General features: G+C 47.5%; 1 protein-coding gene across 1 annotated transcript in view; it reads left to right on the plus strand.

The window, feature by feature from the left end:
- The window catches only part of SELENOI (selenoprotein I), a 64,828-nt gene that overhangs the window by 26,437 nt on the left and 21,555 nt on the right, over window positions 1-16,836 (plus strand). The window contains exons 2-3 of the mRNA XM_037893741.2: window positions 14,385-14,453; window positions 14,808-14,916. Coding sequence (XP_037749669.1) covers window positions 14,385-14,453; window positions 14,808-14,916 — 178 coding nt within the window. The remainder of the gene's footprint in view (window positions 1-14,384; window positions 14,454-14,807; window positions 14,917-16,836) is intronic.

The raw sequence follows: 16,836 nt of genomic DNA on the forward strand, positions 1-16,836 counted from the left end.
CTGTCTTGTTTTGATGTCTGTAGCTGCCTTCTCTTTTCCTTGTTCCCCTCTATTTCTAAAAAGAAGGCAAATGGACATGGCTATTGCCTTCATTTGCAAATGCAGTAAAAGAGATCACAAAGGGTATGTCTACACTACGGAATAAGGTCGAATTTATAGAAGTCGGTTTTTTAGAAATCTGTTTTATATATTCGAGTGTGCGTGTCCCCACAGAAAATGCTCTAAGTGCATTAAGTGCATTAACTCGGCGGAGTGCTTCCACAGTACCGAGGCTAGAGTCGACTTCCGGAGCGTTGCACTGTGGATAGCTATCCCACAGTTCCCGCAGTCTCCGCTGCCCATTGGAATTCTGGGTTGAGATCCCAATGCCTGATGGGGCTAAAACATTGTCGCGGGTGGTTCTGGGTACATATCGTCAGTCCCCCCTTCCCTCCCTCCCTCTGTGAAAGCAAGGGCAGACAATCATGGAGCAGGTCCTCAAGGAATCAATCCTGAAGCACTTACACGAGAGGAAAGTGATCAGGAACAGTCAGCATGGATTCACCAAGGGTAGGTCATGCCTGACTAATAGCCTTCTATGATGAGATTACTGATTCTGTGGATGAAGGGAAAGCAGTGGATGTATTGTTTCTTGACTTTAGCAAAGCTTTTGACACGGTCTCCCACAGTATTCTGGTCAGCAAGTTAAAGTAGTATGGGCTGGATGAATGCACTATAAGGTGGGTAGAAAGTTGGCTAGATTGTCGGGCTCAACGGGTAGTGATCAATGGCTCCATGTCTAGTTGGCAGCCGGTGTCAAGTGGAGTGCCCCAGGGGTCGGTCCTGGGGCCGGTTTTGTTTAATATCTTCATAAATGATCTGGAGGATGGTGTGGATTGTACTCTCAGCAAATTTGCGGATGATACTAAACTGGGAGGAGTGGTAGATACGCTGGAGGGCAGGGATAGGATACAGAGGGACCTAGACAAATTGGAGGATTGGGCCAAAAGAAACCTGATGCGGTTCAATAAGGATAAGTGCAGGGTCCTGCACTTAGGACGGAAGAAGCCAATGCACAGCTACAGACTAGGGACCGAATGGCTAGGCAGCAGTTCTGCGGAAAAGGACCTAGGGGTTACAGTGGACGAGAAGCTGGATATGAGTCAGCAGTGTGCCCTTGTTGCCAAGAAGGCCAATGGCATTGGATGTGTAAGTAGGGGCATAGCGAGCAGATCGAGGGACGTGATCGTTCCCCTCTATTCGACATTGGTGAGGCCTCATCTGGAGTACTGTGTCCAGTTTTGGGCCCCACACTACAAGAAGGACGTGGATAAATTGGAGAGAGTCCAGCGAAGGGCAACAAAAATGATTAGGGGTCTGGAACACATGACTTCTGAGGAGAGGCTGAGGGAACTGGGATTGTTTAGTCTGCGGAAGAGAAGAATGAGGGGGGATTTGATAGCTGCTTTCAACTACCTGAGAGGTGGTTCCAGAGAGGATGGTTCTAGACTATTCTCAGTGGTAGAAGAGGACAGGACAAGGAGTAATGGTCTCAGGTTGCAGTGGGGGAGGTTTAGGTTGGATATTAGGAAAAACTTTTTCACTAAGAGGGTGGTGAAACACTGGAATGTGTTACCTAGGGAGGTGGTAGAATCTCCTTCCTTGGAAGTTTTTAAGGTCAGGCTTGACAAAGCCTTGGCTGGGATGATTTAATTGGGGATTGGTCCTGCTTTGAGCAGGGGGTTGGACTAGATGACCTCCTGAGGTCCCTTCCAACCCTGATATTCTATGAATCGTTTCGCGCCTTTTTTCCTGAGTTACCTGTGCAGACGCCATACCATGGCAAGCATGGAGCCCGCTCAGGTAACCGTCACCGTATGTCTCCTGGGTGCTGGCAGACGCGGTACGGCATTGCTACACAGTAGCAGCAACCCATTGCCTTGTGGCAGCAGACGGTACAGTACGACTGGTAGCCGTCCTCGTCATGTCCGAGGTGCTCCTGGCCATGTTGGCTGGGAGCGCCTGGCGCAGGGACTAAATTTGGAGTGACTTGACCAGGTCATTCTCTTTAGTCCTGCAGTCAGTCCTATTGAACTGTCTTATGGTGAGCGGGCAGGCGATACGGATTGCTAGCAGTCCTATTGCATCATCTTCTGTTGAGCAGCCATGAGATGTGGATGGCATGCAGTCCTTCTGCACCGTCTGCTGCCAGCCAAAGATGTAAAAGATAGATGGAGTGGATCAAAACAAGAAATAGACCAGATTTGTTTTGTACTCATTTGCCTCCTCCCCCGTCTAGGGGAATCATTCCTCTAGGTCACACTGCAGTCACTCACAGAGAAGGTGCAGCGAGGTAAATCTAGCCATGTATCAATCAGAGGCCAGGCTAACCTCCTTGTTCCAATAAGAACAATAACTTAGGTGCACCATTTCTTATTGGAACCCTCCGTGAAGTCCTGCCTGAAATATTCCTTGATGTAAAGCCACCCCCTTTGTTGATTTTAGCTCCCTGAAGCCAACCCTGTAAGCCGTGTCCTCAGTCGCCCCTCCCTCCATCAGAGCAACGGCAGACAATCGTTCCGCGCCTTTTTTCTGTGCGGACGCCATACCAAGGCAAGCATGGAGGCCGCTCAGCTCACTTTGGCAATTAGGAGCACATTAAACACCACACTCATTATCCAGCAGTATATGCAGCACCAGAACCTGGCAAAGCGATACCGGGCGAGGAGGCACGTCAGCGCGGTCACGTGAGTGATCAGGACATGGACACAGATTTCTCTGAAAGCATGGGCCCTGCCAATGCATGCATCATGGTGCTAATGGGGCAGGTTCGTGCGGTGGAACGGCGATTCTGGGCTCAGGAAACAAGCACAGACTGGTGGGACCGCATAGTGTTGCAGGTCTGGGACGATTCCCAGTGGCTGCGAAACTTTCGCATGCGTAAGGGCACTTTCATGGAACTCTGTGACTTGCTTTCCCCTGCCCTGAAGCGCATGAATACCAAGATGAGAGCAGCCCTCACAGTTGAGAAGCGAGTGGCAATAGCCCTGTGGAAGCTTGCAACGCCAGACAGCTACCGGTCAGTCGGGAATCAGTTTGGAGTGGGCAAATCTACTGTGGGGGCTGCTGTGATGCAAGTAGCCCACGCAATCAAAGATCTGCTGATATCAAGGGTGGTGACCCTGGGAAATGTGCAGGTCATAGTGGATGGCTTTGCTGCAATGGGATTCCCTAACTGTGGTGGGGCCGTAGACGGAACCCATATCCCTATCTTGGCACCTGAGCACCAAGCCGCCGAGTACATAAACTGCAAGCTCAATAATGCTGCAAGCTCTGGTGGATCACAAGGGACGTTTCACCAACATCAACGTGGGATGGCCGGGAAAGGTACATGACGCTCGCATCTTCAGGAACTCTGGTCTGTTTCAAAAGCTGCAGGAAGGGACTTTATTCCCAGACCGGAAAATAACCGTTGGGGATGTTGAAATGCCTATAGTTATCCTTGGGGACCCAGCTTACCCCTTAATGCCATGGCTCATGAAGCCATACACAGGCAGCCTGGACAGTAGTCAGGAGCTGTTCAACTACAGGCTGAGCAAGTGCAGAATGGTGGTGGAATGTGCATTTGGACGTTTAAAGGCGCGCTGGCGCAGTTTACTGACTCGCTTAGACCTCAGCGAAACCAATATTCCCACTGTTATTACTGCTTGCTGTGTGTTCCACAATATCTGTGAGAGTAAGGGGGAGACGTTTATGGCGGGGTGGGAGGTTGAGGCAAATCGCCTGGCTGCTGGTTACACGCAGCCAGACACCAGGGCGGTTAGAAGAGCACAGGAGGGTGTGGTACGCTTCAGAGAAGCTTTGAAAACCAGTTTCATGACTGGCCAGGCTACGGTGTGAAAGTTTTCTTTGTTTCTCCTTGATGAAACCCCCTGCCCCTTGGTTCACTCTACTTCCCTGTAAGCTAACCACCCTCCCCTCCTCCCTTCGATCACCGCTTGCAGAGGCAATAAAGTCGTTGTTGCTTCACATTCATGCATTCTTTATTCATTCATCACACAAATAGGGGGATGACTACCAAGGTAGCCCAGAGGGGTGGTGGAGGAGGGAAGGAAAATGCCACACAGCAGTTTAAAAATTTACAACTTTAAAATTTATTGAATGCCAGTCTTCTTTTTTTTTGGGCAATCCTCTGTGGCAGAGTGGCTGGTTGGCCGGTGGCCCCCCCGACCGCGTTCTTGGGCATCTGGGTGTGGAGGCTATGGAACTTGGGGAGGAGGGCGGTTGGTTACACAGGGGCTGTAGTGGCAGTCTGTGCTCCAGCTGCCTTTGGTGCAGCTCAACCATACACTGGAGCATACTGGTTTGGTCCTCCAGCAGCCTCAGCATTGAATCCTGCCTCCTCTCATCACACTGCCGCCACATTTGAGCTTCAGCCCTGTCTTCAGCCCGCCACCTCTCCTCCCGGTCATTTTGTGCTTTCCTGCACTCTGACATTATTTGCCTCCACGCATTTGTCTGTGCTCTGTCAGTGTGGGAGGACAGCATGAGCTCGGAGAACATTTCATCTCGAGTGCGTTTTTTTTTTTTTTTTCTTTCTAATCTTCACTAGCCTCTGGGAAGGAGAAGATCCTGTGATCGTTGAAACACATGCAGCTGGTGGAGAAAAAAAAAAGGGACAGCGGTATTTAAAAAGACACATTTTATAAAACAGTGGCTACACTCTTTCAGGGTAAACCTTGCTGTTAACATTACATACATAGCACATGTGCTTTCGTTACAAGGTCGCATTTTGCCTCCCCCCACCGTGTGGCTACCCCCTCAACCCTCCCCCCTTCCTGTGGCTAACAGCGGGGAACATTTCTGTTTAGCCACAGGCAAACAGCCCAGCAGGAATGGGCTCCTCTGAGTGTCCCCTGAAAAAAAGCACTCTATTTCAACCAGGTGACCATGGATTATATCTCACTCTCCTGAGGATAACACAGAGAGATAAAGAACGGATGTTGTTTGAACGCCAGCAAACATACACTGCAATGCTTTGTTGTACAATGATTCCCGAGTACGTGTTACTGGCCTGGAGTGGTAAAGTGTCCTACCATGAAGGACGCAATAAGGCTGCCCTCCCCAGAAACCTTTTGCAAAGGCTTTGGGAGTATATCCAGGAGAGCCGCGAATGCCAGGGCAAAGTAATCCTTTCCCATGCTTGCTTTTAAACCATGCATAGTATTTTAAAAGGTACACTCACCGGAGGTCCCTTCTCCACTGCTGGGTCCAGGAGGCAGCCTTGGGTGGGTTCGAGGGGTACTGGCTCCAGGTCCAGGGTGAGAAACAGTTCCTGGCTGTCGGGAAAACCGGTTTCTCCGCTTGCTTGCTGTGGGCTATCTACAACCTCATCATCATCATCTTCTTCTTCTTCGTCCCCAAAACCTGCTTCCGTATTGCCTCCATCTCCATTGAAGGAGTCAAACAACACGGCTGGGGTAGTGGTGGCTGAACCCCCTAAAATGGCATGAAGCTCATCATAGAAGCGGCATGTTTGGGGCTCTGACCCGGAGCGGCCGTTCGCCACTCTGGTTTTCTGGTAGGCTTGCCTCAGCTCCTTCAGTTTCACGCGGCACTGCTTCGGGTCCCTGTTATGGCCTCTGTCCTTCATGCCCTGGGAGATTTTGACAAAGGTTTTGGCATTTCGAAAACTGGAACGGAGTTCTGATAGCACGGATTCCTCTCCCCATACAGTGATCAGATCCCGTACCTCCCGTTCGGTCCATGCTGGAGCTCTTTTGCGATTCTTGGACTCCATCATGGTCACCTCTGCTGATGAGCTCTGCATGGTCACCTGCAGCTTGCCACGCTGGCCAAACAGGAAATGAGATTCAAAAGTTCGCGGTTCTTTTCCTGTCTACCTGGCCAATGCATCTGAGTTGAGAGTGCTGTCCAGAGCGGTCAAAATGGAGCACTCTGGGATAGCTCCCGGAGGCCAATACCATCGAATTGTGTCCACAGTACCCCAAATTCGAGCCGGCAAGGCCGATTTAAGCGCTAATCCACTTGTCAGGGGTGGAGTAAGGAAATCTATTTTAAGAGCCCTTTAAGTCGAAATAAAGGGCTTCATCGTGTGGACGGGTGCAGGTTTACATCGATTTAATGCTGCTAAATTCGACCTAAAGTCCTAGTGTAGACCAGGGCTTAGAGTGGATGGCTTTTAGAAAGTGACTTTTCTTTGGTTGTAGTTGGGGAGGGGAGCTTTCCTTCGGGAGGGGGTAATTGCCAGATGTGCTTGGTATGTCCTGGGGGCACTTCACCGGGACGAAGCACATGGAATTATGAGCGGAACAATGAAATGACAGCCAAGTCACGCACTCTTCAGCGCTAAATAATTCAGCCTAAGCATTTATATCCTCTGAATTTTTTCTTGGGATTGTATCAAAACGTCATGTTGGAGGAAGGACTTTAGACAGGATAATCTTTGTACCTTTGTGCTGGATAATAGTTCTGTTTATGAGGTAGAGAGCAGATAACGTGCACCGTTATTTAGAATTAGATAGTGTCTGGCTTACTGATTTGTAAAGGAAGCGTTTCCAGAGGATTTGAAAATTCCACTGGCCCCAGGGGAGTAGGGATTTTTCTAAAGAGAATACTAGCAACCTCTGCAGAACCTAAGCTTTAATTAAAGTTAAGTACACTTGAGCTGTGCAGATTTCAGCTCCAAAAGAAATGAGTCAGACCTTAGATATCTGGGTTTCAGGCAATTCATGACATCCCTGTCTTCAGGTAGCCTCTGTTAGAAGCTGCGGGGGTGAAGCCAGGTGGAAGGCATGGTGTCTGACCACAGCACACACAATTATTTCTCTTCATAAATCCTGCAGCCTGATAAAACTTCTTTCTCATGTGCCTGGGGTGAGTAGATGGGGTCTTGTTTAGACTGACATGGAAAACAATAGTTCTTGATCATGACGGTGGACGTGGAAGAGTGGCTCTTGTGCCTTTGCTTGTGTGGGACATTATCAGTGCCTGCCAAGTGAGAATTTCTGCTCCATTTATAATTCCTCTTTCTGTGCCAACTTTGGTGTTGGCACACTTGGCTTTTTACAGTGTGCTGCACCTATAATAGCCTAAGGAAATTAAAGGGTTTGGTTCTTATACGCTGTAGACCCATGGGGAAAGAACTGTAAATGTAGCCCATCTATACTGACTGCCTTCACACAGGTTTCCTTGTTGCATGTCTGGCTGAATACTAATGCTGCACAGTACCTTATTTATGTTAACCCAGGTCAAGATTTTCAAGACCTACTAGTGTCTTGAGAGTGCAATTTGAGACACCTCTGAGACACATTTAAGGGGCCTAAAGAAAAGGAGGACTTGTGGCACCTTAGAGACTAACCAATTTATTTGAGCATAAGGGGCCTAATTTTCAGGGAGAGGGTGTTGTAAGATGTCTCAATTTGTGCATTAAGAAGTGCTAGTCAACTTTAAAAATCGGCCGTTTACTGCAGGGTAATTCCCTAGGCAGAGGGACATGATCTTTTACTAAGAGGATAGAAGCTACCCAGTGAATTAATGTATAATTTTTATATCCTCTGTATGGTTGTAATGAACGCACTGCCCAGTTGCCTGGAGCTCAGGGTCCTAACTATTGGATGCCATATGACATTTTCTGTTTCCTCTGTTCTTTCGGTCTGCAACACACAAGCTAGATCTGAGTATGTTCATTGTTCTGAGACAGATTATAGGTGTGGTATTTTTTTGTTGTTGTGTTGTGTTGTGTTTTTTTTTTTTTTGACAAGTGGTACAACTTCTACCAAGTATACCCATATTCTCTCCCCCCCCCCCCCCCCCCCCGTTTTTTGCAATGTCATATTTCTCTTTGTAGATACATGGCAGTCTCTAATACATCAACCAGAAGAACAATCCAGTCTTGTACAAGTCCTGTCACTGAAGGAGGTGACTTTGCTTTAGATTTAAGGCATGTCTGTGGTCTTAACAGATCTAAGACTGCTCTGTTTAGACTACATTCTTTTTGGGACAGGGCTGTGTCCATATTTTAACTTACCGCTCCAAGCACATCGTCAGCACTCAACTAGTTGTATACTAATAACTAATCTACTAAACGCTCAACATCTTGGCCTCCAGTCTCTCACTCCTGGGGGAATTTTGTGCTACTGCGCGTGCGCGTATGTAACGAGCCCTGCAGTTTTCTAATTTATTGGGCAGAAAAAAGCTTCTGCCAAAATGTTGCTTGCAGTTCCGCCTTTTGCCCACCAGAGAGCGCTGTGGCGCAAGAACAGCAGTAGCTCCCTGTCACTGAGGGAAGAGGGAGAGCTGCCTTCGCAGCAGGTGTCAGGCCAGGTCAGCAGACAGGGGCTGGGGTGATGGGTGTGGGTGGGTGTGTGTGTGTGTGTCAGACGGGCTCACAGACACATGGGGGTAGGGGTGCAGAGCTACATAGGGACAGGGCAGTGGCTGGTTGAGGGCACAGACACACATGGGTGCAGGGGCAGATGTGCTTGATTGAATGGGAGAGGCTAGGGATCAGCCAGGGTCTGCATGGGGGAAGCTCTAGTGTGGCTAATTTTCACACTTCCAGCTCGAGTGTAGACATATATCCCAAGTGTTTGTACAGTGCCTAGCACACCAGGGTCCTGGTCTGTGAAAGGGGTTCCTGGGTGCTATTGCAATACAAATAATAATAATTATTCACTTTGCCTGTGGATGAGACACAATGAACTTCCATTCATGTCCCCACCTGTCGGCCATAATCAGGGGAGAGCAGGATTCTGTGTAGGAACTTGAAACTAATATTCATAGAATCAAACTCCATAGGGCTAGAAGGGATCGCAAAGATTATCTAGTCTGACCCCCCCACCCCACCCCCCGCCAACGTGCAGGATTTGTTGTCTAAACCATCCAAGGCAGATGCTCTCCAGCCTCCTTCTGAAAACCTCCAGCGAAGAAGCTTCCACACCCTCCCCAGGCGTTTGCTCCGTTGTCCTACTGTTCTTACAGTGAGGAAGCTTTTCCTGACATTTGCTCTAAATCTGCCATGCTGGAGTTTGAACCCACTGCCTCTTGTCCTGCCCTCTGTGTCAAAAGAGAACAATTTTTCTCCATCTTTCTTATGGGAGCCTGTCAAATATTTGAAGACCACTATCATGTCCCCCCCCCCCCCCCCATCTCCTCTTTTCCAAACTAAACATACCCCGGTTCCTTCAGCCTTTGCTCATATGATCCCTTTGATCATCTTTGTCGCTCACCTCTGGGTCCTTTCCAGTTTCTTCACAACCTTTCCATACAGTGGTCACCAAAATTGGACACAGCACTCCAGCTAAGGCCTAATCAGCATCAAGCAGAGTAGTGCTATTACCACCCATAACTTGCATGCGATGCCTCTGCTCATACAACTGTGTGTGCTATTTTTGCAACAGCATTGTATTGCTGATTCATGTTGAGGTTGTGGTCGACAACTCCTAGATCCATTTCAGCAGTGCTGCTGCCAAGCCAGTTATCCCCCATTCTGTATTTGTGTTTCGGTTTTTCTTCATTAAGTGTACCACCATACATTTGTCTTTGTTGAATTTCATTTTGTTGTCTGTAGCCCAGTTCTCCAATTTGTCAAGATCCCTCAGAATTTTAGCTCTAGCATCCAAAGTGTTGGCAACTCCTGATAGCTTTGTGTCTTCTGCTCTCTAGTCCTACATCCAGGTCATTAATAAATAACACCAGACCCAGAACAGATCCTTGTGGAACCCCACTTGAGACCTTCCTCCAATCTGACATTGTTCCATTAATAGTTACTCTTTGTTTGTGGTTGTTTAACCAATTATGTATCCACTTAATGGTAGTTCTGCTGAGCCCATATTTCTCCAGCTTACCTGTCAGAATGTCATGTGGGACTGTGTCAAAAGCCTGGCTGAAGTCCAGGTATATTATGTCCGCCCCATCCACCAAACCAGTTACCCTGTCAGAGAAGGAAATCAAGCTGGTTTGGCATGATTTGTTCATATAGATCCATACAGGCTAGTGATCACACTTCATCCTCCAGGTATCTGCAAATTTAACGATATATATGTTGGTCTAGTAGCTTCCCAGCTGTCGAGCTCAGGCTGACTGGTCTGTACTTCCCCGACTCCTCCTTTCCCCCTTTTTAAAGATGGGCACCGTGTTAGCCCTTCTCCAGTATTCCGGGGCCTCACCTGCACATAAGGTAATCAAGTGATACATCCCCTATTACCCATTCCCATTCTGGCAAACAGAGGCTAGGGACACCGTCCCTGCCCATCCTGGCTAATAGCCGTTGATGGACCTATCCTCCATGAATTTATCTAGTTCTTTTTTGAAGCCTGTTATGGTCTTGGCCTTCACGACATCCTCCGGCAAAGAGTTCCACAGGTTGACCATGCGTTGTGTGAAGAAATACTTCCTTTTGTTTGTTTTAAACTTGCTGCCTATTCATTTCATTTGGTGACCCCTACCTAGTTCTTGTGTTTATGGGAAGGAGTAAATAATGCTTCTTTATTTACTTTCTCTACACCAGTCATGATTTATAGATGTCTATCCTATCCCCCCTTAACAGTCTCTTTTCGAAGCTGAAAAGTCCCAGTCTTATTAATCTCTCCAAGTGGAAGCTGTTCCATACCCCTAATCGTTTTTGTGGCCCTTTTCTGAACTTTTTCCAATTCCAATAGATCTTTTTTGAGATGGGGTGACCACATCTGCACACAGCATTCAAGATGTGGGTGTACCATTGATTTATATAGAGGCAATATGCAGTGTTCCCTCTAATTTTTCCCATCCATGTGCGGAATGAATTTTATGTGCACCAATATGGAGGTGATGTGTGACACATCACCTTCATATTGTTGCACATACCAAAATTCATGTGGTGCTGGTGCGGGGGGCGGTGAGGGAGCTCAGGGCTAGGGCAGAGGGTTGGGGTGTAGGGATGTGAGTGCTCCGGCTGGGGGTGTGGGTTCTGGGGTGGGGCTGGAGATGTGGGGCTGGGGCAGAGAGTTGAGGTGCAGGGGTGTGAAGGCCCCAGCTGGGGGTGTGGGCTCTGGGGTGGGGCCAGGGATGAGGGGCTCAGGGCTGGGGCAGAGGGTTGTGTTACCAGATTTGTCCATTACTTTGGGGTATGCTCCTTTATTAGGGTTACTGTTCTGGGGGGAGGGGGGGTCTGTACTTCTATCCATGTACTACTTGTGTTCTCACACGGAGCTCTACTTCTCCCTTCTGCAAGTTCCCTCCCAATGGAGCTATCCTGCAGGACCGAGGTTCCCCAGGGCTAGGTTCCTCTAGCCCCAGAATCGGACCAACACACACACATTAACAGAGCACGTCTGAGAGGACCGGGTTAATCAGCACTCCCAAGCTGACCCCTTATATGTCCCTGGACTCAGCAGACAGGGTTGAACAGCACTTCCAAGCTGCCACCCTCATACACCCTAGGTTCAGCACATCTCTATCCCAACTTTCATGTTACAATTGTTCTGCTGGTAACCCACTTGATGAGCAGCCCCCACAGGATTTTTGGATGCTGCAGGGATCTTTGCTTAGGTACGAGGAGCATTGCTGCAGAGCAAATGGGGAAGCCAAAAAACACCCATGGGGTGGGGGAGAGAGAGAAGCAACCAGCTTAACCATGAAAGTTATTTATTGCCAAGTAAACCATACAAGGGAAGCCAAACAAACAAAACAGTTAAATTTAAGTTAGATTTAATATTATGATTACAAAAGTCAGGTTTAGAAAACTATAACTGATCACACAAGCCAGGGTCAGAAGGCTATACCTAGAGAGAGAGAGAGAGAGAGAGAGAGATGTCACCCTTGTCCTGAGGGGTTTAGGTATGTCTTCCACTGCCTTTTCATTGATTTTTTTTTTTTTTTTTTTTTGGTAAGACTTTCTTCTGATTGGCTTTGGTTCAAGCAGGGGGTGGGGAGGTCTTTTGTGAGTCAGACTGGCTGGATACTGTGCCCTGGTTCCCCAAGAACACACAGCTGATAAGTAACAGTTGAGCACAGGGGGTGGGGGCTCCATCTGAGGGTGTGGGCTCTGAGGTGGGGCCAGGGATGAGGGGCTCAGGGCTCAGGCAGAGGATTGGGTGCAGGGGGTGAGGGCTCCAGCTGTGGGTGTGGGCTCTGGCATGGCTCAGAGGCTCAGGGATGGGACAGAGGATTGGGTGCAGGGGTGAGGGCTCTGGCTGGGGGTGCAGGCTCTGGGGTGGGGTCGGGGATGAGAGGTTGGGGGTGCAGGAGGGTGCTCCGGGGCTATGGTGGGAAGAGAGGTCTCTCTCCTTGCTCGTTCTCCCTGTAGCAGCACCTGGGCTGGGGGGGAGAGGCGCCTCTCCCTGCTGCGGGAGCTCTGAGGCTGCAGGATAGGCCCCCAGCCCCAGCCGGTCCAGGCTGTGGGAGGGCCGCCCTGGCCACGCCTGGGTCTGGGCCAGGCTGCTCCGGCCACACCTCAGGCTGGGCTGCGCTGCCCTGGTCGCGGCTAGGTCTGGGCTGCCGCGGGGTCATGTCGCCCCACCCCGGCCGCATCTGGGTCCAGGCTGCTCTGGGGTCAGGCCACACTGCGCCGGCAGATCCATGCTGCAGGCTGTGTTGGGGCTGGGGAGGGGCACCCCAACTGCAACACGTCCCTGGGCGGGTTCCTTGAGCGTCTGCGTGGCACTACACAGGCTGCTGTGTGGCCATGCTGTTCCCTGCACCCATTAGGGTACCCCACCTTTTCCCAGTCCGTAGGGCTCCAGGCAAAAAGCACCTACCCTTACCCAATTCGTAGGGCGAAGGGCCACATGTACAAATTGGTAGGGCTTAGGATGTAACTAACCTGGTCAATTTAAGTACCCACACCCTTTCCCAATACGTAGGGCTCCGGGTGTATACTACTTCTGGGGGTGTGCAGGACCTTTTACCAGTGAAAGAGCCTTACACAGTAATGTACTACGTAACCTCTATTTATTAACACTCACCAAAAACAGACTGCACACGCTACACGTACAGTGCTCACCACTCCCAATAAGACAGATGAACTTTTCTTGATGGCCAGTCAGGATCAGGTCCATGTGGGGGACTCCAGTTTCTGCACGGTGTCATTGGCAGAGTGTTGAGGTCTGGCCGCTCCGATCTTTGGGGCTGTGTCCTGGAGTTGGTTCCCAAAGAACTTCCTTTTGGACCCCAGTTTATGTAGAGAAATTTGAGTTCTTTTTAGCTGTACCTTAACCAATCATTATACTAAAATTTTACTCACCAATCCTATCCCACCACCTTAATTTACACCTAGCAAAATTAATTATGTAACAGACCGAAACAATTAAAGAACCAGACAGAAACCATACGGATAAACAATAGGGAAGTGGGGACCATAATGACAAAACAATAAAGAAATGAGTATTTCACAAGCACAACTATTGATAAGTGGTTTCTTGCCAGACAGAAAGCCATCAAACCAAGTTTTCTTTAACCATCTTAAGATCTGTTTCTTTGGTGATCGTGGGGGCCATTAGGACGGGGTCTCCTTCTTAACAGCCTGATATTACATTGTTCTAATGTAATTTAGATGGAATGTGAGGATGTGACTTTCTGCTACAGGTTTTTTTTTTAAATCTGGCTGCAGACTAAGGCCTTAGGCTTTAGGCCTTACAATATGGTTCCAGACAAAGGCTTTATCCTTACAGCACAGCTTATAGGGAACTTGGGCAACATGATATTTTCTGTCTCATTATTTATCCCTTTCTTAATGATTCCAAACATTCTGTAGTTTGAACCAGTTTGCCTGGTACTGAAGTACTGGGACTGTCATCCATGAGTTTGCAAATATTATTGCCAATGGCTTCGAGATTTCTTCAGCTAATTCCTTCCGCACCTTGGGATGAATAGCATCAGGCCCTGCTGACTTGATTTCATTTAAATTAGAAGAAATCTCTGACGTGTTCTGTACTTATTCCGATCTGCATCCGTTCCCCTTTATTGTCTATGCTGCTAGTTGGCCGGTCACGTTATTTTTCATGTTATATTCAAGGGGTTATTTTGCAAAGGCGTCTTTAGGGGCCAGAGGGGTTGAGGTTTTAAATATAAATTCAATAGTCAGACTTTTCCTGAAATATGACAACTTCTGGGCAGGAGTTCCATGAGCATGGAGACTGCAGTGTTCCCAGCAAAGGTGGCAGAGTTTGCTTCAGATTTTCCCGTTATCTTTAAAATGTTACTTTCCTATAGAGCAGGGAAACTATGACATCCTTCTCGGGTATGACATACGGTGACTTGTTATCTGACACGCAGCACTGTGAGAACCCCAGAACCAGGGGTACTTGATCTCTTTGAGATAATTTGATATTGTGTCTAGTCAGTATGTTTATAGGAGACCTGCTGGAGCATTCATTTAACCATATTTCTCTTCCTCTCCTTCACAGTACAGTGCGGTGGACAGCAATCCTCTCTCTCTCTATGTTATGCACCCGTTCTGGAATACTGTCGTGAAGGTGAGAATTCCTGCTGGTCATGTGGTTCTGTGCTGGAAGTAGAAGTGCTAATTTTCTGTCATGGCATAATCTATTAGACAGGTCTGCCTTTTGGTTGAAACAAACTCTGCTTTGTTAATTCCATGACAAATGCCAACCTTCGTCCTTCAAGAAGGACAATAACTGTGAGCGCGATTGCATATTGCATAACCGTCTAAAACTTTATGCTGCAGAATCATAAATGTCAAAAGCCTCTTATCACTATCTAACACCAGTAAGTCATAACCTCCTCTCTGATGTAGTTAAAAGCAATGTGTAGTGCCTATTGTGTGCGCTAATGTGATTCCTTGTGTGTATTTTTGCCGCTTTCCATAGATTTTCCCTACATGGTTGGCTCCAAATCTGATAACATTTTCTGGCTTCCTGTTGCTTGTCTTCAACTTCTTCCTCATGGCATACTTTGACCCTGATTTTTATGCTTCCGGTAAGACTGCTTTTTTTTTTTTAAGTGTACATTTTAGAGCATGTGAGTAATAAAAGATCTGATTCTCATGTCTTCCTATACCATAGTTTTGCAATTTCATGTGCTGACTGATATGGCTTGCTTATCTACTGCTCTGGAGTGTTCTTTAGTTTTGAAATATCAATGTGGCAAGAAGTCAAGGACAGAAATCGCTGGGTGATACTACACTAACGCAACCAAAATGTGACTCATTCCTTCCAGTTTTGTGAGAGGGAATAGCCAATGTTAAAACCAAACCCCAAAATTTGAGTTTTGTACCTTTTAAAGTCAAGATGAACTTTGACACACACAGTCAAAAAAATATAAAACAACCCAAACAAACCCCCTTATGCTATTTATAGCCTTGAGGAAGAACAATAATACATTTGGGTGCCAATAACCTGCTTTGCTGATAAAATACCAATTTTAGGTTGCTGGCCTGCTTGTCTTTGTCCAGTTCATTTATTTTTACAGTTCTGTGTGTGCACCAGTGCTATATAACTAATCGTGTTCTTTAAAAAGGTAAAATTTGCCACTGGTACCTGTTTTTTGTTGGATTTAGAGTAATCTAAATTGGATTTAAGTACACCCAAACACTACATGCTACATGTGTGTCCCTTTATCTCTCTCTTCTGATGGATGGCTGTTCAGTCTTTTCACAGTCTGTTACAGTCCTCCTTGTTAAAGGATGGGCAAGCAGACTTTATATCTGGGCTAGTAAATTTATATGGCAGTCGTGAAAGGCTGTTTTGACATTAAGGGCTGATCTGCACTGAAAACTTACATCAACACAGGTACATCTCTCGGGTGTGTGAAAAATCCACACCTCTGGAGAAACGTAGCTATTCTAACTTAACCCCTGATGTAGAGGGGGCCAGGCTGATGGAAGGAAGAATTCTTCCCTTGACCTAGCTACTGCCTCTTGGGGAGGTGGCTTAACTACAGTGAGAGGAGAACTCTCTCCCATCGTAGTACTGAGCATCTACATTGGAGTGTTGCAGTGGCACACCTGCTGCGCTCTGACGTGTAGACCTATCCGACGTTTCTTTTGTCTGCATTTGTTCAAGAGAGAATCTAAAATGATTTGCTTTCTGGAAGTCTTTGTAGTATACCCCATAATCTCTACGGGCGGGGCTTGCCTGTGTCTGTCCCGCATCCCACTGTTGGAGTGGCTCTTCCTAAACAGCCGACTAAATACTTGATGAGAGAAAAGGCATAAGAAGGAATAAGAAGGTCTGTAACCAAAAAAAAAAAAAAAAAGGAAGAAGTTTGGCCCTTTATCACTTGCCCTTGCACCTTTGTCTTGTCATAGATCTGGGTGTTGGCTCTAAAGCTGTGCAAATAACGAGGCTTAACAAACTGTGTGTTCTTCTGGGCACTTTTGTAACTTTAATAGTGTTCGAAGGCACAGAACTGAAGGCTATGAGAATCTCCCCTTTGAAGGATGTGCAATCTCCCTTGAAGTGTTTTTGTTTTCCTATCCTGCAACAACCTTGCACCTGGCTTAAGTAAATGTAAAATGCTACCATTTTGATTTGGTGGTAGTGTTTTGCATCCGCATTGTACTAGGGTAAATGACTAGACACGTGCTGGGTCAGAGAATTGGACCCTGAATTAATACTGAACATTATTCATCTGAGGTCTAATTTGTGTGCCCAGTTACATGCCCACATATAATCCCTTCTCATGGCTAATCTCGTGTAAAGAACAAAACGAGATGTCTGTTATTGATGACAGCAAATGTAATGTCTCTTCAGGTTTTGTTTCACGTGTCAGCTAACTAGGATCTTGTTGGAAAAAGCAATAGCTGTAATGGGTCAATCACCAAAATCCAGCTGGAGATCTGAGACGCGCGAGTGAAGCTGCAATTATTAGCAGCTGAGAGGGAATTCTGCCCATTTT

This window comes from Chelonia mydas, chromosome 3 (genome assembly GCF_015237465.2).
Source record: "Chelonia mydas isolate rCheMyd1 chromosome 3, rCheMyd1.pri.v2, whole genome shotgun sequence".
NCBI classification, from domain to species: domain Eukaryota; kingdom Metazoa; phylum Chordata; order Testudines; family Cheloniidae; genus Chelonia; species Chelonia mydas.